The sequence below is a fragment of the Phoenix dactylifera genome, chromosome 3 (genome assembly GCF_009389715.1).
Source record: "Phoenix dactylifera cultivar Barhee BC4 chromosome 3, palm_55x_up_171113_PBpolish2nd_filt_p, whole genome shotgun sequence".
Classification (NCBI taxonomy): Eukaryota; Viridiplantae; Streptophyta; class Magnoliopsida; order Arecales; family Arecaceae; genus Phoenix; species Phoenix dactylifera.
Genome location: NC_052394.1, coordinates 3715229 through 3739081, shown reverse-complemented (window position 1 = coordinate 3739081; position 23853 = coordinate 3715229). Strand labels below are relative to the sequence as shown.

Sequence of the window (23853 nt, the reverse complement as noted above, 5' to 3'; positions counted from 1 at the left end):
TCTGCACACAGGGAGCTGGAACTCTCCACTAGGACCTTTTCCTGAAAGGCACCACAGAATGATGCTTGGGAAGGACCCAGACGACCACCCAAAATGTCTCAAAGCAGAGATGATCATAATAGATCGTAACAAGTTAATAATATTGCAAAGTCAATTATCGCACGAACCAGGGGCAGTTCACAGATATAAAACATAATGATACGAATCAGGAAAAATATGCAGATAGAAAGCAAATGTATGGATATTTGATAGTTTTCATGCAGCAATAACCACAGTTTCATCGATCAATATAAAAAACTAATGGATGACGAAGATGGTATCTGTTTAGTCCTTCAATCTAAAAGTTCCTGTTCTACTTAAACTTTCCTTAAGATATCATCGATCAAACCTTTTAACACACCATTGCATCAGAAAGAAGTGTGATTGATATCACTGAAAGGTGCAAGCAATTAAGAATTTCAGAATTAGTACAGACAAAAAATATTCCAGGCTCACAGGCAAACACCAATATGGACAAGATCTGATGGTAAGGCTAGTCAGTGCTCTTTGCTCAGAAAGGTAGTCAATGCTCTTTCATCACTAAGATACCAGCCACACAATCAGTGATTTTAGTACCAAATGGAGTAAGATCCATCCAGCTTCTGCAGAACATTTTATGGAGCAACTGAAGGCAACTCTATCCCCCTTGTCATTCCTGATACGTTTTCACCAGCTCCAACCCTTGGTATTATAAGGAAAGCACGCGACATCCCAAACATTGTTCTACAGAACAACTATCTGGTCCAAAAGTTTGAATGCATCCACCCATTCACATATCAAATTAGATGAATAGCATTTTATCCATAAATTAATTAGCAAAGGAAAAAAGGTTATTTAACAATATTGCTGCTTAACAAGCAAATTAATTCTTTCAAATTACCCACTGAATGCCACAGACAGATACAGTAACTTGAGATGTTTAAACATCTATTTCAGAGTATATCTGGACCTGAGGTGATCCAGACCTCCAGATAAAATAGGAGAAAAAAAGGGGATATCCTACTCCTGGTGTCATCCAAATTTTAACACCACTGAGCTATAAATATCATTCCTACAGAACCAAATACTGCTTTTGATACACAGACACACCACTGAGCTATAAATATCATTCCTACAGAACCAAATACTGCTTTTGATACAGAGAGAGAGAGAGAGAGAGAGAGCGGTGATTTTCTTGCAAGGTATTATAGCATTCTCTGTGAATGTATCAGGAAAATAAGGCTCAAGGGAAAAAAGAATGTAACCATGAAGGTTTTTTTCGAAAAATAAAAAGCCCATAGCAGCTGCTGCAGGTGCAGATTAAAAATTTAGTAAAGAAGCATGAATAAGGTAAATGTCAATGCCGACGTAAATTAGCAATGATTACCCTTAGGCAGAAGCAAGCAGAACATACTCTTGGATACTGATGAGGAAAGCAGTTTGGGTGGAATAATAACGACAACAGCAATATGGTCATTGGATCAAAGGAGAAGAGAAGACAGTAAGGAACAGTATAATGCAGAAATCTTAGTCGAAGGAATGCAATTACAGGCTATGGAGGATCTAGAGGAGGGTGATAGCAGTTGGGTGTAGAATACTCTCGTGAGCAGTCAACTGAGATGTCCATCCCCAAACCAAAGGAAGCATGGTAGGCTAGAGGAGGAATCCCTGATAGGCAACCAGACAACATGCTAGGAAAAAGCCACTATCACAATGACTGATGCCCAACCTAGACGAATTGCTTAACATGTATCCTGCAGTCCCATTGCCTTACTTCACATGTGTCCCGCAGTCCCAGCATCTTAGCATGCAAAATTCAAGAAAAATCACTGGACATACTCTACAATGTTTGGAATGTATCATCTTAGCATCCGAAAGTCAAGAAAAGTAGGGTATCATCTTAGAATGGAAAAACTCTACTATTGAAGTGGCAATAGGAAAATTAATATTAGTATCAAACTCTACAACAAGGCATAGTCTTAACAAAGATATTGCTTGGGCAAGCCTTATAAGCTTGAACTGCAGCTGCCAGTTCAGCAGTACTAGCCATGGCTTGCCGCCGCCATATGCTTAATAGAATGGTTGTCCCATGACAGGCCAAATTTTACTTGCTGGCCAGAGGTGTAGATTTGAAAACTTGAACCAGATTAGGCTGACTAGCTGACTCCAGATTCGTGCATTGCACTTGAGCAAAATGGACTTAAGGGGGAAGCCTAAGTATATCAAACCATGGCTGGAACATAAAATATATTTTTACCCCTATGCACGGTGTCCTTAGGTTAATCTTTTACCCTAAAGAGAAGAAAGATCAGAATATGTTTGATAGATCATGCATCAAAACTATCCCACCCTCCAATTACTGCTCTTATCCAAACAAAAGAGAAAACTTGAAGATAAAAGATGTGTTGATGAAGAAAATCCATGAGCAAGAAAGGGTATTTGTGTTCTTTTTCCAAACTTTAAGAAGTATGATTACATAATATATGACCAGGATATATTTCCTCATAGGCATAGTATTCCTAATTGATGTAGGATAAGAAAGATAATTTCCAAAAACTATATGCTAATATGGATCTAGGAACAATAGAGAAGCCCATCGCTAACAATAAGACTGCTCAGTGAAGGCAGATTATAAATACCAACCCACCCACATCATATGAAATAGTATCAGAACCACCATGTCAGGAAAAATTGGCAAAATCACTAAATACAACATATCAACTCTTGATTCTTCCATATCAAGTAGTTGTTCATATGCAAAGGACTTGTGTATTGAGGAGGAAGGGGAAATAGAACCTGGGACGGAGAGGGATATGATTAGGTTACATAAGTTGTTACATGGGGGCTTCAAAGGTAAAGAAGGCCTCCCTTTTTGACAACCCCAGCATTTTTTCTATAATTAGTTTACATTTTCTATAATTAGAAATGCTTTTTCTCTCTTGATATGACTCACTAGTATAAAGAGATTACACATCCAAAAAGCCTCAAGTTACATGAAAGGCCAGATCATATATATAATCCAACATCCCAAGTATGTCCTTTACTTTGTTAGTTATCCTTGATCAACCAATTGGCCACTTTGCAGAAACAAATGTAAGCTATAGAACTATAACATCATAGCTAAAGATTGTTAGTCACCTTGAAGATAGAATGCTGACAACAATTCTCAAAAATGTAAAAAAGTAAGCAGCAAAAAAGGAAAAGTAGAAAACGATTCTTAAAAGCAGAACAAGAACACAGCAAAAATGGCAGTCTCAAGAAAAGAGCAGAAAATTAGAATAATTGGTATAGATCATCAAATCGTCTGTTATAGTACAATTCATCCAGGAAGGACCAATAAAAGGGGATATATATTTCACACTCTACATAGTTTTCTTCTCTTAATAGGTTCAAGAAAACTGTATGATTCTACTGCAGAAATGATTTAGATGACTTAGCAAATAATCTTTTGAAAGGAGTGAAAGAAAGAACAGCTACACAATGGAAATCTTAAAATCATTTAGGGTAGGAACTATGCAAAAGATTCAATGGAGGACCACTGATAAGGTAAAATTCAATGGAAGCAATATTTTTTACTGAAAAGCTGAAAAGGGAGACAGCCTATTGCCTTTTGTGTGCACCCAAAAAAATTGGACCAGTCTATTGTGGTTGTCCATGTCTATCATTTTAATATCTCTCTGCTTAAACATGATGCCGTGTTACAGTGATATATTTGAGTTCTACGCATACACATTGACTGCAGTCTATGGTTTTATGCCTAACAACACCTTAAATTTACTAATCTATATTTCTAAAAGTCTGGGAATATAATTGTTATTAAGTATGGTAAATGGTGTCTATCTTAACCAAATGAAAGGCTAAAAAGGGAGACAGCCTATTGCCTTCTGTGTGCCCCCCCAAAATATGGATTGGTTTATTGTGGTTGTCCATGTCTATCAGTTTAATCTCTCTATGTGCTTAAACATGGTTCTGTATTACCGAGTTCTACGCATACATCTTGATTGCAGTCTTTGGTATATAACATATATATTAGTATAATTAATATTAATTATATATTATAATTAATAAAATATTAATATACTATAATTGAGGGTATTTTCATAATGCCAATTTCAAATTACCTCTATTTAGTAATCCAGCATAGAAAAACAAATACCACCCTCCTAGTGGTATTTGTTTCACCTTCTCTCTCAAGTCTCAACAAAATAGACATGGGACCTACTATTTATTTACCATCTTTCAATTTCACTTCTCATACCAAATATAGTAATCAGACACAGGATTTATTTTTTCATGCCAAATAACCCCCAACAATATAGATGCTAAAATATTCTTCTTTTTATTAATTAGAGCCTCTTTCATATCATTGGGGATCAGATTACTCCAGAATAAAAATCATCGGTGATCTAAGTTCATCTCGGCGATCCTATTTAGGTCACCAAACACCACCTTAGAGTTGTCAACTCCTCTTCAAGGGTAAATCCAGCTGATATTCCACTTTTCATATCCTTATTTTTCTAGTTTGGTGGCAGATTTTTTTTTAAAATATAATGTCTTGAAGCTAATGAAGTTGTTTGGATCCAAGTTCTATCTCACAGAAGCAAATAACATCCTTTTCCATTCAATATTCACCTGGAAATGGAACAACAGCACTGACCTAATAATACCGAACCTAACACAGGTAAATAAAAAGTATCAGCTGCTCACCAGATCCCAACGCATACTTGGGCTGCTTCATCTTCTCGAGCTCAAGCTGAGCGTCCATGAACTCTGCATCCACTGTAACTCAAGATCCTTTGTGAATCAATCCGCTGCCTCTCCAGCTCCATCATCTGCCGTTGCTTTGTTCTCTATACACTCATAAACCACCGCAAACTTCATAATCGCCATTGCGAACTCCCCAAAAGCCCCCTCCTCCCCACCACCACCCGAACTCCCCCAACTACTCCATTGCTTTCTTGCAGCCACAACATCAAACAATCCATTGTCGCCATCGTTCTCGTCCTCCTCCTCATCAGGCCAAATTCCCCGTGGGAACTCTCCGAGGACCCCAGAGAGTTCATCGAGCCGCTCGAGTACACGGCAGCATTAGAATTAGGGTTCCGGTGCTTGATGGTAGAGGTGAGGGAGGGGCGGCAACGGGTATTGGGTGGGGGGCGGGGAGGTTTGATGAAGGGGACGGAGGAAGGGTTCGGCTTCTTGAGAGATGGAGCAGATTTGGGGCCGACGAGGAGGTCGAGGCGCGAGAAGAAGGCTCACTGCGAAGTCCCGGGCTTCGATTTGTCGAGCCTAGTATCGATCCGGTTCCTGCACTGGACGTCCGTCTTCCGGTGCTTCCAGAGTGCCTCCTGCCGCTCGTTCACGGCGTCGGCGACCTCGTTGCAGTCGTTTTGCCGGATGTTCCCGGCTCAGCTGGAGGTATCGGTTCCCCACGCCTCTATCAGCGCCTCCGACGCTCCCTCGCTCCACCAGTCCTCCCTCCCTTCTCCGCCTCCGCCGCCGGCGTGAGGCTGGGGTGGAGGGTGGTGGTGGTGCGATCGGGGGCCGGGATCCATGGATCCGTCGGCATCCGGAGAAAGATTTTAGGCTTAGGGTTAGGGTTTCGAGATGGGGCTTAGGGTTTCAAGAGAAATGTCCGGTGTTCTTCGTACCAACCGTAACATAAACAATCCTGCTCCATATGTCGGTAATGTTGAGACGGAACGTGGTTGTATCCTTCACGCGAAAGAAGGATACGCCTTCCTTCGCGCCTGGGGACAGTTGGATAATCCTCTGCACAGATCTCAAATCATTCCAAACTCGGCCACTCCTCGTATGCACAGCTCTCAAAGCGAGCAGTGGAATATCCAACGGTCTCTGGGCGAAGGAAGGATTATTTTTCTTTAGCGCGAAGGATGCAACCACGATACGCAACGCAGATAGACGGCTAGTATTTGGACTTTTTGGAGCGGTCGAGTTAAAATAGAACGGTTCATGAGAACAGCAGAAGTATGTTCGGGCGAGTGACCGGAGTACGACAATAGGAAGGTGTCGCTGAGGGGAGTTTAAGTTGTTGCTTTAGCTTAACCCGGTTCTGAAGACGGGGAAATAGGGGCGAGGTTTGGAGAGAGAAGGGCGAGGAGGAGATGGGGCGGGCACCGAGGCCAATCGCGGAGGATGATTACGAGGTAAAATCTCTATTTGTTAACGCTTTAGATGACTGATTTGATTAGAAGATTAGATCGAGATAGGTTTTTGATGTTATCTTGGAGCATAGATGGGCAGAGCGTTCCTTTGAACAGAAGATTTGCTGTAGTAGAAAGATGAACAAGTTTTGGTATCAGAACATGGCAATCTAGTTGCAACTTCTAGGTTGTGTATTGAATTGTTCAACACTTCTTGTGACTACATATGTTAGAATCTCTATAGATGCTTAGCTGTGAGGAAACAATGGCTTGCAGCAACAAAAGAAAAGAGCTTTATTGTAGAGTTGTCAAAAGAGAGACTGATGATAACCGAGAGATTTATATATGTTAAAACTCAGAAAATTCCTTTTGGTGATGATATGCGAATCAAGAAATTTTTGGTGCATTATGCCCGTTACATCGGATGGTAACTACATGTTTGTTTAAATTGGTTTCAAAATTCAGTCTGCTGGGTGTATAAACCTATAACAGAAGCCACCTCGTTTTTAGATTGTTTGGTTCTTCTAAACTTCACTTTCATGATCTATATCTTACAAATAGTTATTGAATTTCTCTGCTCCAAAAACATCACTCTCCCATGGATAAATATTCATGCAACTTTTGCTTGCTTGTCATAGGATCTAGCACCTTGTCTGTATAAGGTTAAGCTTAATGCATTTCTCCAGTGGGAAGAGGTCATCATACCCTACAGATTTTCTTATTCAGAAGGGAAAGTCTGTGTAGCGACTAATGTCCCCTAATGAAACACTTATTTCAAACTCCCTCAATTGGTCCAGTTTCTGTAATCCTTCTGTTTGTAGCTGTCATCTCTTGCTGGCAAGAAAACCAGTTTCTTATAAGTACCCATGGTTGTGTTAGTTATTTTTTAACTGAAGATGCTAATTGTTATTCTGGTCTAAAAACAATGTGTATGTATGTGTTTATCCCACCTGAATGTGCTTCTTATTTGGAGAAGAACAAAATCCAGGAGTTATTCGCAATGTCCATTTTAATTCTTCAAGTTCCTATTGCAACCTAGATCTTGCTACTTTAAAGAAATTAACAACTGGGTAGAAAACTATAAAATTGTTAGAAGTTCTCTTGGCATATATATTTAAAAATGTTTTGTTACATTTTTTCAAGTCATAACTAAATTATATATTCTTTTTAGATTTACCTATGTCCAATTAAGGTTCTATCTAAGGTTAACAAAATCGGTACCATGACCTGTACCAGTCGCATACAGGTTGGTAGGTAGGCATGTTGGTGCCCATTAGGTGCCAGCAAGATTGAACAAGCGAGAAAGAGAGAAGGTGGAGAGAGAGAGGGGGGAGGAAGGACCCACTAGAGAAGGGGATCGAAGGTCGAAACTCATCAATCAGAGGTCAAAGCTTGTTAATTGGGGACGAAGCTCATTGATCGGGATCCGAGATTGTTGATCAAGGGCCAAAGCTTATCTATCAGTTCCAAAGCTCATTGATTGAGGGTCGAAGGTTGTCCATCGGGGTCGGAGCTATTGGTGTGGTCCCCCATGGCATCATTGTCAGAAAATGAGGAGGAAAGTGAGGCGGAGGGATTAGGAGAGAGAGAGAGGGTAATGGCTAGGGTTTCAAAGAGGATAGAACACAGAGAGGAAGAGAGATTGATCAAACAGAGGTGGGGTTCTATAAAAGGGCCCGATTCGGCCCGAGAACCTTTTGAAGCTCGTCGATTCAGTCTGGTTTGGATCGGTTCTAACCTTATTTTCTTTTGTGTGGCCAAAGCATCTTGGTTCCTTACTGGTTTGGTTTGGTACGTCTGAACCGCCTGGTTCGGGATGGTTTGATAGAACCTTGGTTCTAATACTTCTCTCTTCCTATCCTATGTCTAAGCATGGGAAAACATGAAGATAGACCAATATGATAGGCAAAACAGCAGCTTAAGCTTATTCATTCTTTAGTGAACATTTAATTTTATTGTAAACCTTTTTTTGTGATTCAAAATCTAGGGAATGTTTGGTGATGCTTTTACTTTGTAAAAAAGAGGGAGAAGCCAAAAGCTACATTTTCTAGCTTCTTCAAAGAGCATTTTTTTGACTTTTTTTCTTGTAAAACACTTTTTGGATAATAGTACCAAACACTTCTTTCTTTTAAAAAGTGCTTTTTTGCTTTAAAATCCATAAAAACACTTTAAGCAAAATACGAAACATGCCCTAAATCTCATAGGCTTGTTGGATGTTAATATATAAGAAATTATGTTTGTTTGGTTTTGGCTATCTGAGACGTTTTCCTCAACTGACACATTATTTCTGTGACATATGAAGCTTACTAAGCTGCCCTTGTAGAAAAACTGACCCTGCTGAGTGTCTCAACAAAGCAAGGTCTTTGAAATTTGGATTATAATATCATACTTTCTTTTTAATCGTCGTGTATATATGCATCATCTGCGTGTCTATGTCTACATAATTGAACTATTCGGTGCCCTGTTAGATTTTCTTTTAACCATAATAATATATGAATGCAGACTGAACAGCAAAAGCAAGCTGCTGCTGATGTTCTTTTCCATTATTCACAATTTGTTATGGTCTGCATTGGGGAAGGAGTTCGCCCAAGTGATTTAAGATTGCATTTGATGAAGGTATGTACTTTCTCTGCCTCACCTTATGTTTTCCTTACTTTTTGTAGCTCATAAGTGAGATGAGAATTTCATGTGGTTTTCTTTTATATAATTTAAGTTCTAATCTTGCGCATTTGCAATTCTGTAGTTTACAACATAGATGATTGTTGTTTGTAGACAACCGTTTTCTGATATTTCCATGTAGAAGTTTCTTCATATAAAATGTAAGTAAAGCTTTTTGATAGTAACAATGATAGGTCTTATAGGTCCAGCTATTTCACATAGGTATCTTTGTGAGGTACATCAAACTATTTATAAAGAATGGTAAGAGTTACTAAAGCTATAGAAAGACTAAACACATTCTAGGTTATATCTGTGGCTTTGCCACTGTCTGGCTCCAGCAGATAGCCCCTACCCCCAGAATTGTGCATACAGTTTGAGAACTGGCAGAACACTGGTTACAGGGGAACTTAAAAGAAAATGTGGGAGTTTCAATCGTTTGCCATTGGACTGTTACTCTGAGAGCTGTTATTGGTAATGTGAATTATGTCACGGGATTTTCCACAGGAAATTTCTAATTTAAGATCGATTTATTTTCTATTATTTGTAAAGAAACTGCTGATCCACGTACCAAGGCTGCCCAAACTTGATGCCTACCTGCTTTAACCATTTACGAGGTCAGGTTGTGCTTCGTAATTTTCTCTGATGCTTGATGCACTTGCTTCAGTCTTCAACAAGTTAAAATGATGGATGCTTACGAAGTGTTATTGAAAAATCATTACCAAGTAACCAAAGTTTTTAAATTAATCGAAGCAGATAAGTTGATGCTAAGAAATTGGATTTCTGAAAGCACCGGCACAAGATGTTAAATCTTGGGGGTCCTATTTGCACTGGTTGAATTGTGTCTTGAAATACATACATTGTGCATAGCCGAAGTTAGAAACTTGTTATTATGGTATGCTATACCAGCCCGAACCGGACGATACAGGGCGTATCGTACCGTGTACCGGTTCGGTACCGATACCTGGTACAGGTGGCATACAAATACTCAGTATACCAAAAAAATTTCATATTGTACCATACCAATACTATGCTAGTGCGGCACCGGTACGGGGTCTAGTATCAAGACGGCAAACCTTGCATGTTATCATGTAAACTATATGCTGAATTCAGTTATCTTATTTGTTCGGTGCATGTCTGCTGAGAACTTGTCCAAAACTTGAAGCCTACCTCTGCTTGAGTAGGTTCCTTTGTGCCTACTCTATAGGAAGTTGGTACAATGTTTTCAATAGCAGTTATTGATTGGAGAACCCTTTCATATGGACCTGTTGTATCTTATCCAACAACTTCTGCATGTCAAGCAATTCAGCTAGCAAGGAACAACTTTTGGAGGATTTGTTGTGTCAAATCTTATCTTGCTTGAGGGTCTGGAATGTGACTTCAGTGCAGTAGACTGCTTTGTCAGGCAATTCTTCTTGTAATTTTGAGCTCTCCCATACAGGATGTGCTCTGCATAAATCTGCAAGCTCCTGTTCTTTCATGGTGTTTTGTGGTACAAATATTATGTCATTCTTTTAGAGTTACCCTCTTTGGAAGTTTCAATAGAAGCTTCTTTTTCTTTAAAACACAAAATTCAACTCCATGAGTCCTATCCACATCTCCCGTTCCTCATGGGAACCATCAGTATTTGATCAATTGTTCCTGAAGAGCTATATGAGAAGATCACAGGTGAACCTTATTTTGTATTTGTCAAAGTGGAGTTTGGGGAAGTGGTTTCATTGAGGATAAGTTTGTGTAACACCAAGAATGACACTGTCTAACACTAGCTGAATCCGTGTACCTTGGAATTATATGTTGAGCAGGCAATGGCTGCTAGCATTAGTCTGATACCTTTGAAAGCAATCCCTTACTAGTTAATTCCACCTCAGAAGCCATTCTTTTGGATAGTTTTGTGGAATGTATTCGGTGCTTTCCATTTCATTCCAATTATCTGGAGTTCTGTATTTTCTTCACGTCTTTTCCTGAAGACCAAAGGTTTACTGCGTTAAGGGTCGGAAAGAACAGTATTTCTGCCATCTGCAGGGGCAATTAGCCGTCAAGCTTTACCTCTGTTCAATTGGCTTTTATTGATTCTGCAAATTTAAATCATAGCCATCATTTATGATTTCCAGTTAGGTATATAACCTGCAGACTTTTCCTTGGGAATTGAGTACCATTATGCTGAAAATTGATTTTTATATTGTAAAAAAATCTGTGCAATCTATATCTATCTATATCTATATATATCTATATATATATGTATATATATGTGTATATATATATATATATATATATATATATATATATATATATATAACGCTTGTAGAAAATAGATCTACATGATATATTCACAAGAATTTAGGTATTTTGATTCATTTCTGGATTTTTCTCTCTGCAAACTGGTAGAATAAAGAATTTCTTTTGCAGGAAATTTCAGGAATGCCAACCTCGTTGGAGAAAGAACCTTTATCAGCAGCAGCTTCTCCTGATTCCACAGGTGAACCATCATCATCGGGAACAATGAAAGGAGTCAAAAATGAACACTCCTAATAATCTTGTTAGGAAAAATAAGGTGTTGGCTCATATTCTGGTCGAGCATAAAAACTCAGCCTGAATGAGGACACCATCCTTTTGATCATGCGAACCTCAAGGATGAAGTTATTTTTTCAGGAGGTAGACAAAATGTAGCTCTCATATGATGATGTAAAAATTTCCTATTGAATGTCTTCTTGGGTGTAAGCATAGTGCATATGTAGATATAATTCCGATATGTTACCGCTCAGAATAAGCTGCAGTTTCTGGAAAATACCTTATTCTGACTTGCGAAGTCGATGCAGGATGTTTTCTTCCTCAGTTTCAATATGATGCTTTATTGGCTAATAAGCTGATTAAGATGCCCGATTTGTTGGTGATATCATATACAAGATCCATGCTTGTAACTTCAGCGGGTTCATGGTTGTTCGAGTCAAATGCACATGATTCTCATTCATTCAAGAATGATTTGGCTCACCTGGATGTTTTAAGAGAGACATATTTCTTAGTTCAATGCATTTATATGGAGAGAAGATAAATTTGTAGATGTAGCAGAGAAGTGGGAAACATCTCACAAGAGATGGTCCTTACTTGGCATATGCGTACTACAAAAGAATGCATGTGAAGGTGGTAGCCTAATGGAAGCATGGCCTTACTTCCAATCAAGTGATTTCGAGTTCGAAACGCACGGGCATCGATTAAATTGTGGAGACCGGATGCTCCCTGCTCGGACATGGAATTTGGAAGGGTGTATCGCTCTGCTATTAGCCTCGGTGGTGCCAGATGTGACATACTCACATGTGGTATTCGTGCCGGAGCCCAGAGGGATAACCAAGCCGGGCTCACGGGTGAGGAGGGTACGAGTAAAACCGGCCGGGGTGCTCAACACACGATCATTTCTGCCCTATCGAACATTCTCCTGGGGGGATGGGGGCATAGTGGAGGCTGTTACGCGGGGGTGGGCTTGTCCCTTCCTCCCCCCTTCCCCTTGTTTAAAGCAAAAAAAAAAAAAAAAAGTATACATCAAGTTTAAAGTAGTCCTGGCATCTTGGACTTGTGGACTGGTTCAAATTTAATGTAAGCCTCTATCTGAATTCCGGAGAACGCCAGGACAACAGGATTGATTCTTCAGGAGAAAGTCGATCACATAACAGAGGATATTAGAGCTTGTGTATATCAATGTGGGATTTTTATCTGCAATTTCTATGCTCTTAACGAGTTTAACTGAAAAATTGCTTGAAATAGATTTGACCTAGCGCCGGCAGGTGATATGCCGGGACTCGTACGTACAAGCCTTGATGTGAGCAATTTTATATAAAACATCCTAGCCTTTGTCGATATTACATATTTCTGTACGTCCTCACGACTTACGATCGGGTGCTGGCATTACTGCATTAGCTTGAACGTAGTAGTGGCACGCGAGTGAAACTTGATGTGAGCACTTTTACATATAACGCCCCATGGAACATCAATATTGCATACGTCAATGCTTCATCCACCAAGCAACACCTAGTGGCCTCTGCGGTGTGCTATGTGCACCGTAAAGTCGGGTGCAGGAAGATTTATAAAGCAACTATTTTCTTAAATATCTATCGGGCTTCTATTAGGCAGGGCAAACAATCTGAATTATTCGAGCTTAACTTGAAAAAAAGCTCGATTGGAAGCTAAACACACAAAGCTTGAGCTAGCAATTTAGGATTGAAGTTAATTTCAAGCCAAGCTCAAAATATGCACGGTTTGATCGGAACTATCTAGACTCGAAAGAATATGTTAGATATATAAGTTTAGATAATGAGTGTAGGATACCAACAATTTATAATATTAGAGTTGTTTCAAGCTTGAATACTTATTTAACTTTTAAATCCATTAATTGTTAATTCAGATCTAAACCAAGCTTAGAATCAAACTCAAACCAAGTTTTGATTCAAGCTTGAACCAAACTTGCTTCAAGCTTGAGTTAACTTTTGGCTCATTTTACGATCTTCAAGCTAACCGATTGGGCTCATGTTGGCTTGGTTTGAAATTAAATTTGGATTGAGCTTAAAACAATGGCAAACAAATCCAGTCTAATACTAGCTTTCAAGCAAGAAATTAATTTCAAATCAAGCTCAACCTGGCTCAGGCTCGGTCAAGCTTGGCTCCATTACACCCCTAGCTTCTATTAGATTTCCATGTTGGGAATCGGAGCAAGAGATTACATTGTGGTGGGACTGAAAAAAGGATAAGGTCAAGGCTAGTCAAGTAGGGTATGCTTTAGTTGGGTTCATATAATATGATCTACCTATAACGTAGTTTCTGCTGGACCTGGATTACATCAATTTGGGAGCTTTGTTGCAGAGTATCTCCAAACTTAAGCTAGAGGCAGCCATTGGCAGAGAGAGGAGAGAGAGGACACTGCTCTTTGATATATGACGCTGCTCTAGCTTGCAAATCACCAGATAGCATGTCTTAGCAAAGTGCTGGCGATTGTCAAATGTATATCAACCAAGAAGGTCTCAAGGAGAAGGGAGAATTATGTTAAATATCCTGAAAATTATTGAAACATATATCTATATGTATGTATACACCTTTCTTTATGTGTAGCGATGAAAAAGAAGAGAAGGCATCCACACTTCACCTCTCAGTAAGTTTAGTACTTCTTCGTCTTGAACAGTTGAACCCTTACGTATTTTGTGGATGTCACACGTCCATGCATCCAAAAATATCGTGCTAGAAGCGTTTGTTGCGTCTGCACTCCTCCATTCCCAGTAGCCAAACTTTATCCATTCACAACAGCATATAGCCCGCGGCATACCGACTCCATGGACGACCCAAGAGACGGTTTCATGTTGGCTGTGGTGGATTTTAAAATTGTCAATTCTCAAACGTAGGTCAAAGTCAAAATCCAGAAGCCAACTCCCGGCCGGTCGACAAAATCCACTTCCCATCCTCTTTAGATTACGGCGGGCCAAGAATACCTTTTCCTACTTGTTTACATCCATAATCCATTCCGTAGATCTTAGAACGAGAACCCAGTCCATCTCCTCATCACCACAAATAGTGTCCCCTACCAATTAACGAAGAGAGGGTGCATTGAGAGGGAGAATGCCGATTACTAAACAAAGAGGAGACGAATGGGAAGAGCACGTTAGAATCTAGTCTCAAGGTGATTAATTATAGCCAAGGAAAGTACCTGGATTCTGCTGTCCCTTTCAAAGAAGACAACCTCGCTTATTCCCGAGGCCCCTCTTCTCTCACCTCACCAACATCACTCTCAGCCGCATCACTCTCTCAGGCACGCGCTCTCTACTCGTCTTCTCCGCCCTACCAAGAGCTTAACCCCTAGTATCACCACCTCATCATGCCCCGCTACCACGGACTCTCGGCTTGCTTCATTACTTCTTCTCTTTCTCTCTCCCACTGTCTTTCTGTCTCGCATGCTTTAATACTTTACGAGACTGCAATGAGAGCAGGCTGAGTCCATGTACTGCCCTTCAAAGAAGAGAGAAGAAGGAAGACCAAAACAAACTACTTGTTTATAAATGTATAATTTTGCTTTCCAACCAAGCAACAGAGTGCAGGTTAGAAGAATCCAAAACTGGCAAGCCCTTACAAGCTACTACTACCAATATATCTGTTGTGCTGCTGCCTCTTTTAACTTCTCTCTCGCATCAGCCATGCAATAAAGGCTGCACCCCGAGAGAAGTACTTTTCCTGTGTGTCTTTTTATTAGTTTAATGCCCTATATATGACCACCGCCCTTCCTCCCCATAGAGAAGAGGTAGAGAATCCCACCCCAACCCAAACTTCCATCCCTCATCTCTCTTCCCATCCTCCCAAGACCTTTCCTCCTTCCCACCGCCCGAGGCTGCCGTCCCCCGGCGCCCAACCCCCCTCCCTTCTTTTCTTTTTTTCTGGAAATGGATGGCGGGCAGCCTCCTCACCTAATAGAACAGTACTCTCTTTCCATTCCCGGTAGCCCCAGCAGCACCACCAGCAGTAGCTCCGCCGCCGCCGCATCCTCCGGCGGCGGTGGCGGTGGAGGGAGTTCTAGCGGGAGCAGTAGGAGGAAGTGCAAGGGAAAGGGAGGGCCGGACAACGGGAAGTTCCGATACCGGGGGGTACGGCAGCGAAGCTGGGGGAAGTGGGTGGCGGAGATCCGCGAGCCGAGGAAGCGGACGAGGAAGTGGCTCGGGACGTTCTCCACCGCCGAGGATGCAGCCAGGGCCTACGACCGGGCGGCGCTTATTCTGTATGGTCATCGTGCACAGCTCAATCTCCAACCCTCGGCCGCCACCGCCGGCGGCGGTGGCTCCTCCTCCTCCTCCTCCATCTCGTCCTCCTCCTCGACGTCCACCCTTCGTCCTCTCCTCCCCCGCCCCTCCGGCTTCCCCTTCCCTCTCCTCCCCTCGTCCTCCTCCTCTTCTCTCCATGCCTTCCCTCCCATAACGTACTCCAACACAACGGAGAGCACCATCATCGCCCATGGGCCCATCACCAGCAGCGTTAGTTATCACTGCGTGCCTATCGAGCCGCAGCAGGTGGAGCATGGACCGGCGGTGCCGGCGCCAGCGCCGGCGCCTGCACCTGCATGTGGGCCGAGCCATGTCGTCCCGGCCGATACTGGTGCAATATACGAGGACATCAGCTCCCTTGCCGGGTCGGTGGGCTCGAGCCTGTCGCTCTCCAACCAGCCTGCAGCGCCGGTGGAGACCACGACATCAATGCCTCTCGTGTCGTCGCCGGTGTGGAATTATGATGATTATGCTGCAGCAGCTTCTTGCTTGTGGGATGATGGGGATCCCTTCTTCTTTTGATCTGTGATGGAGGAAGGAAGTGATTTCTCCGTGATACTATTATTAATATAGGGCTGATATAAGGAGAATTAGGGTTTCTGCTTTGCATGCATGCTTTCGAAGGATTCTTCAATTATACCATCGTCTTGGTTGGATCATCTATTTTTTTTACATTTATCAATTTTTTATACTTCGAAGCTTGAAGAACTCTAGTATTTGTTTTGTAATGTGCAAAATTAATGAGAGTTCCAACCTATTTTATGATCAAGAAAGACACCACGCAAGCAGCTGGCCGTTGGAATGATAAGAAGGAGACCACCAGATGACATAACGCAGATTTTTAGATGGATAAGTAGTTACATGGGAAGATGTTCATGCTCTCTCTAGGTTTCTATTGTCTGGTCACAGATTTGGCTGGATAGTGATGGTGGCGCTAGTCCTTGGATTAGACCATCTTGGTTGCAGATAAAAGGTATAACCCTGCTATTATGTTGTGTCTTGCATCATACTATATATCTGAGCTTCAGTGTTTCTTTACTCTTCATAGATCTAAAATTTAGTTATTCTGGCGGTCCTTATCATTCTTGTCATGCTGATACTCTCCTTACTGAGATTGCAGGATCATTTGGATGTTATTTCCACAGATTTGAAGTGATAGGTTTTCTACTGTTTTACCAACTTCTGTTATGAGTCTCTCGGAAAGACAAAATAAGCTACTTTATGGAGGAATTTGCTGTTTAGCATCAACGTACTACAGCATGCCTACCTTTCAAGTAAAACCTTATTATCTCAGAGACTGTTGTGATTATTAAGATGTAACTACATTATATATACTATTGATCAAATTATCACTCACCTAGAAAGTTCCACTTTGTTCTTCGTGGTGATGGTGATAATACTTCTTCTTATGACAGTTTTCTTGGTCATAGTGTCTTTCTAGATTTGCCTCTAAATTGTTTTATCTTTTCTTGTTTTGTCTCTAAATTGTTGTAGGGTATCCTACCCGATCATTATTACATACAAGTGTTCAAACACTGATGATGTTTTTAGAACATGTGTTTGTCACTTTGTTCATAAGTTGTTCCCACAATTTTGAAAAGAACTATATTGATCCATACAATGTTGGAATCCATAGAAAATCTTAAGCATGTTCTGTCACCTAATTTAATTTATTCAGAAAATCAGGTTCATTAAAAGGTGAGCAATATAAATAATAAGGATTTGCAGGTGGATGTAGGTCATGTAGGATGTTCTTGAAAGAGGACATCGGCAGCAAGTCTGGAGCACAAAAGTATAGTCTGAAAGGAAAATGAAAAAAGATCATTTGAAATGTATAATACATGCATGCATTTACGAAATGAAAAGAGCCATATTCAAGGTGATTTAGACTTATGAAGACTTGATCAAAACCGTAAGATAATTTGATAATCATAGTACATGTTGACCTTTTTCCTGTCCTTTTGCAATTCAAGGTTTCACTGAAAGTAATTATTCTAGTGTTCTAGAAACTGCATGCGTAATTTCAAATAAAGTGCAGTGATCAAAAATTTCTTTAGCTAGACATGCATGTTTCTTGTAATATCGTGAATTTCACATGGTTTTTCCTAGTTTGTCATCTAGATCTACTTTTTGATTATGAGTACTAATCACTAACTAGTTCATTTGGCAACTGAAGGGCATATCTTCTTCCCTTTACCCCTGAATAGAACGACTAAGTAGTGTCATCTTCAGTAGCATGAAGTCAGAAAAACCAGAGTTTAACAAGTGATATTTCTGCAAAATGACCTCGAAGCAACTGAGGAGAAAAAGAAACGGTTCTTGTATTTTATGATTCCTCCATTCTTGGCGTGCATGACATGCATCTCTCAATTAGGTTCTAGTAGTTTATTTAGTTCATACACCAACTACCGTTTCCATCAACATCACATGAGATGCTTTCTTGAAAATTAAGTTTTGCAAAATTTAATTCTACAGTAGAAGAAAAAAAAATCTAACCAAGAAAGTAAAGTCGCACTTTCTCTTCCTCCCTCCATATCTTAATGGTGCTTTATTATTTCATCACATTATTTTTTTTTTGTAAATTTTAATAATATTTACTTACATAATATTTAGCACATATAGTTGCTTTGTTTTAATTCTTGTTACGGTGTTGGGTTCCTTTTCACAGTTAGATGATATTTTATATACCATTCATCATTTATAATAGACTACAGAATTCTTTAAAAATGAGAATTTGAGTAGTATTTTGTGATTAAAATTATGTTTACAATTTCTTTCTTTACCTCACATGTTCTCCCTCTATAATGCTGCAAGTTATCCCCTATATTTTACTATTTGAGATTTAATGCTAAGCAGTGTCCTGTATGCTGGTTTTTGTGTATTGTTACTTGTTGTATTAATGCTCTCTGGTGGTTGAGAATTTTCAGCCTTCTAATCAACAACATGGATGGGCCCCAGTTATTTATGACTACCCGGATTGCTCAGAGAGATATCTTTTGCTTCAATACCTGGCTAAGTTTTGTCCATGGTTGCTTGTGTGCAGATCGTTTCATGTTGCGTCCGTTGGGATTTTCTTCTACTAAATGACAGAATATTGTTGAAAACAAATTCAACGAAATGCTACGTTTGTAACTGAATAACAGACGCTGTTTGCTTTTTAAGAGTTAATAATTATATTATTTAATGCCATATTCTTTTATCCTTAGATGCTTGGCCTCTACGAGTTGTCGACATAAATGCCTTAGTGCTGCCCGAAGCTACGAGTTGTGTTTTATTAGTGTCAACTTTCTGTAATTTAGGCTGGACCCTCTAAAGTCTAAACCATACAAAAAAAAAAAAGAAGAAAGAAATGGTAGTTGAAGTCTACAATCTTAATTTTGTTTCTAAAGTTTAATGGCACGCTGAATAAGTTGATGAGGCTGGAATTGGTCGACTCTCTCACTTTTCAATAGGGAATTGAGGTGATAATCTTTTGGGAGATTGGGCTCTTTCCAAGAACTCAAATTAAAGATGGTTTTGAAGATGATAGCTTATCAAGCTAGTAAAATTTTTGGCAATGGAACTACAGTATTAGATCTAACAATGCTCTTTATTTTGCTCTTCTGTTTTTTTCAAAAGGAAATCTTCATAGTCATTAATTCATCTTAATAAATTCTTGATTTACCTTTATTAAACCAATCAACCACCATAAATTATCCTTTTATTACATTCTAAGGCTTTCCCGTACCCTACATCATGTACACCACATCAGCTGTGCACTATAATAACAATTCAAAATAAGGTGAGGAGGATGGTAATCTAAGACGAGCATAGATAATTAGCATGATGTACCTCTAGATGGTGGTCTAATTTTTTTCATTTATCTTATATGATATGCATTTTTTTTTTCCGAAGATACAACAGTGGTTTATGTCGGATGGATTTGAATGCGGCATCACTTTGTCCTTCAACTGCTGTCTATTCCGGCCGTTCCCCCTCGCCCATTTTATAAATTCCTACGTCATTTGGGCCGCGCCCAACTGGAAAACAAACCATTGTGTCTCCTCGTCCGGTTCTCCCTTCCCTCTTTGGTTCGCTCGCGGAAGCTATTTCCGGGGGATTAGGACGGAACGGTGGTCGGGATAGAGGCTATTTCGGGGGGATTAGAACGGAACGGTGGTCGGGATAGCGGGATGGCGGGGTGCGGGATCGGCGACCCGGATGGCCGCGCCCGGTGGTGCCGCGACGGCGTGGCCGCCGCCCACCCAAGTGGGTCTCCATCGGGATAATTTTATTTACGAGCGCGGTGGGGATATCCTCGCCTCTTCAAGGGAAAGCTCGCCTACGCGAACGCGCTCCTCCTCCTCATCAAGTGCTTCGCCGCCGGGGTCATCCTTTCGACGTCGCTCGTCCGCGTCCTCCCCGACGCCTTCGACGCCCTCGCCGACTGCCAGCTTGCCTCCGCCGCCCCTGGCGCGACTTCTCCGGCTTCGCCGCCCTCCTCGTCGACGTCTCCGCCACCTCCCACGCCTCCTCCACCGCCAGCGAGCAGCAGTACACCCCGATCGGGCTTGAGGAGGTGGGAGCGAAGGGCGGTGGAAAATTACGGCCTGAGGGGGCGGCGGCGGTGGCGATGAGTGGGAGCCACGGCCACCATGGGGCCACCAAGATTTGGAGGAGCAGGGGGACGAGGAGGACAGGCTCGCGAAGCTGAAGCAGAGGATGGTGTCGCAGGTCTTGGAGACTGGGATTGTGTTCCATTCAGTGATTATTCGGGTCACGATGGAGATGTCTCAGAACCGGTGCTCGATTCGGCCACTCGCCGTCGCCCTCGCCTTCCGCCAGATCTTTGAAGGGATGGGCCTCGGCGGATGCATCGCCCAGGTACATCGAAAACCCTAATTTTTGGAGTCCAGTTAAAAGCATTATCATTATTACAAATCCTAGCCGTCAGTATTTACTATGATTATTGTCAGCATTGGATTTTACTCGGGAAAATTGTTTTCTTTTTGAGTTGAATCATGGGTACCTCTTGTGTAGTGCTTGGATGTTGAGCTATCTTATCATCAGTTGATGTGTTGGAGCGATACGGTGAGAGTTTGGTAAGAACTATTAGATGATTGTGATGGTCCTGCAAGTTTGCCAGACTTATGTGCTACTGAGTGGTGGTAGGATATGGAATGGGAACTATTAATAAATGGTGAAGTTGAAATTTTTAATCCTTAATTCTACTGTTAATAATTTCATGACATTACACCATTCTGAAAAATGCTATTACATGCACCACCGTTAGTAATTTGAGGTCGAGCTCAGTGATCGTTGTAGGTCATGGAGTCGAAGTGGCAATGTCCACACTAGCAGAGGAGGAGGTAGGTGGTGAGGGTGGAGAGGAGGGCAGTCTTGCTGGAACTGGAGGGGTCAAGGGCAGCAAGGAGCTTGCTAGTGGGGTTGACGACAATGAGCTCGCTGAAGTGGCCAAACTAGTATCCCGGCATTGAGAGAGGAGGATGGATGGCATGGTATCTTTCTCTCCCTTCATGTCAGGTCACAGACTCAATGTTGGATCCTCAGGTTGGGTCGGATTTCCAGGTGGGTGGGGTAGGATAAAGATTCAGGTTGGATCAGGACGCAACCCCATTGACAGGTCTAGGTCCAATTGGCATGGAAAAGGGCATTTCAATGTATAAGGCACCCACTATTGCAGAGTTTAGGGAGGGTTGGATTTATGTGTTCTTACCTCCATATGCGGAGTGACTATTTCCATATTTCTAACCTATGACATCCAGATTATAAGGAAGCAACCTTATCGTTGCACCAAAGCCCGCCCTCTTCCATTGGCATGACTAGATAAAAACTTGGTAATTCTATTGGTGGAAGCCTTCTACCTTGTTATCTTTGGAGAAATAAAAAAAAGAGAGAGAAGACAAATCAACCAAGTCATGTCATTTGAAACTAATCCTTTTTCCCAATTTGTCATGCCACCATGTTACCACCTTTCAACTTGCTTTACGGGACACATTATTTCTATTATCTAGTATACTTCTTCCATCAAAGCCATGGATCTGCTATAATTATATGAAGCACTTGGAATTGGAATCAGTAGACTTCTTTATTGTCCTCCTTTTCATGAAATTACCTTTAATGCCATGTTTTATACTTTATTGATACCAACCAGTTGACAGGGCTATGTGATTTTTTGCAGGAGGTTTAATCTTGCAAGTCCTAATAGATTAATTTCTGTATGGACTTATTATCTGAGAGGTTCAAACTTCATACACATTGTGGCATCTAGGTCCTTATTGTTGTTAGTGGAATCTCTAGACTCAAAAAACAGTGGGACAGAACTACCATTTTTGGTTCCCCTCATAAACATACATTTTGCTGATTAAGATGGTCATTGATAATGGCAGGCTGGTTTCGGCTTGGGGACAGTGGGGTACATGTGCATAATGTTCTCGTTGACTACACCAATGGGGATGGTGCTAGGAATGATGGTGTTTTATATGACAGGCTTTGATGACAGCTGCCCCAATGGCCTCATCCTGGAAGGCTTGCTGGGTTCTCTCTCTTCAGGAATACCAGTGTACATGGCTCTTGTGGATCTCATAGTTGTGGATTTCTTCCACGAGAAGGCGATGTCCTCAAGTCCTCGATTGAAGAAAGCTTCTTTCATCACATTATTGCTAGGATCTGCTTCAATGTCAGTGCTTGCGCTTTGGGCTTAGTGCTTAAATTTGTAATTTCTCCATATTACTATAATTGGGAATGCAAAATATATAATTTTAAATCAGATGGTGTGATCTTCACAATTATTGACAAAGACAATCTATATTACAGATCATGCTGCTAAGGGCCAATGTTAATGGTTGCATTTTGTGTTCATCTTTTCTTTCCTACTCTTAATTTCAAATTTGAAGTGATTATACCTGAATTGCTTTAAATGCTAGGATCACTGAAAATACCAATTTTGAGACCAAGAATTAGAGTTTCGATCTATTGTTTGAGGTCGAGGTGGTCAGACTTAAAGTTATTGCATGATACGTTTCATACCAATCAGAGAGTAGAGTTCTTCTGGTTCGGTGGGCTGCTTTTGTGAACAGGCTGAGAAAAGAAGGAAACATACCCTTTTGCCCTTCTTTGTCTGCTGAACAATAGAGGATGATAAGATGCATGAAGTTGGTTTTGTTGTTGATTAGTACGAACTACATATATTGGGAGACTGCTTCAGGACCTTCTGTAATGAGTATGCCGATATTTGGTGAACAATTGGGTGAATGAAGGTGCATCTGGTGTGGCACCAACCTCTAGAGTTGGCAAAAGAATCAGAAATAGATGTGGGAATGAAACTAATTCCAAACAGCACTTGCTGACTAGAGATGAGTGATTAGAGAATTTAAATTTAATTAAAGTATATCCTCATGTTAGAAACAAAGTTCTATTCCAGATGGTCAACAGGAAATTCTTCAGGAGGTGAAGGCGTGATGAGCCGGTCGACATATATATATAGAGTGGACACTAGGAAGCAAACTTTGCAATTTCATATGCAAGACCACAAATATGCACAATGAAAAATAGTAGTTTTGCATACTGTTTTGGTCCAATCAGAGTGTAGACAATCTGTTTTAAGTTTCACCAAGAATGTTTTTTTTTTTTTTTTGAGAAAAAACATTTGTTTCCTACTATATTGTCAACAAATATCATTTTCTTGCTACCATCACAAATGGATCTGCCATGTGCAAGACATGGCCTTTTTTCTTATTGTGAAATGGCTTTTGAATTTCCTGAGATAGTCTGCGTGCTTTCTGCTAAACACTCGACACTTCTTATACCAAAAATTAAAAATGCGCTGTAATTTATTATAATTTTTTTGGTGATCATTGAGTGAAATCTTTATGTGTAAGCTACAATCTGCCCAAATATGATTGATTTCCTCATATGCTCTCTCTCCTTAGCAACATCTAGAGATAAATAAACCACTGATGTATAAACTTTGTTTCTATATGATCACTAAAAGGTTATAATTTGATAGCAAAATTCGTAAAAATAAGTTCATGCTACTTCCTAGGATACAACAAAAGAAACCATCTTCATTGTCTTTCAGAAGGTACTTATACTTAAATACAGTTTCAAGAAAGTCTAGTTTTTGGATCTCTTGAATCTCCAGTGCTGATAAAAACACAGTAATTGGACTACACAGTAAATATATTTGTTAAAGCCGAACCAACGTCACTGGAGCTTACACGAGTAAAGCC

The 23853-nt window shown here is 40.7% G+C and overlaps 2 protein-coding genes and 1 pseudogene across 2 annotated transcripts; all 3 read left to right on the top strand.

The window, feature by feature from the left end:
* The first annotated feature begins 5981 nt into the window (after positions 1-5981).
* LOC103710348 lies at positions 5982-11724 on the top strand. Its single transcript, XM_008796023.4, has 3 exons — positions 5982-6185; positions 8685-8798; positions 11244-11724. Exons 1-3 carry the CDS (start codon positions 6144-6146, stop codon positions 11364-11366), a joined length of 279 nt encoding a protein of 92 aa, XP_008794245.1. The 5' UTR covers positions 5982-6143; the 3' UTR covers positions 11367-11724.
* A 3523-nt stretch (positions 11725-15247) lies between these two features.
* LOC103710388 (ethylene-responsive transcription factor ABI4-like) lies at positions 15248-16144 on the top strand. The gene has a single exon (XM_008796081.3). The coding sequence runs from the start codon at positions 15248-15250 to the stop codon at positions 16142-16144; it is 897 nt and encodes a 298-aa protein (XP_008794303.3).
* Positions 16145-19605: 3461 nt separating this feature from the next.
* Positions 19606-22488, top strand: LOC103710349 (annotated as a pseudogene).
* Positions 22489-23853: the final 1365 nt, after the last annotated feature.

Excerpts from the sequence above, each read along its gene's own strand:
- LOC103710348 (XM_008796023.4), top strand. The coding sequence starts at position 6,144 with ATGGGGCGGGCACCGAGGCCAATCGCGGAGGATGATTACGAG. Across the intron at positions 6,186-8,684 it reads TCGCGGAGGATGATTACGAG|ACTGAACAGCAAAAGCAAGC; the intron begins GTAAAATCTCTA and ends ATATGAATGCAG. Across the intron at positions 8,799-11,243 it reads TAAGATTGCATTTGATGAAG|GAAATTTCAGGAATGCCAAC; the intron begins GTATGTACTTTC and ends TTTCTTTTGCAG.
- LOC103710388 (XM_008796081.3), top strand. The coding sequence starts at position 15,248 with ATGGATGGCGGGCAGCCTCCTCACCTAATAGAACAGTACTCTCTTTCC.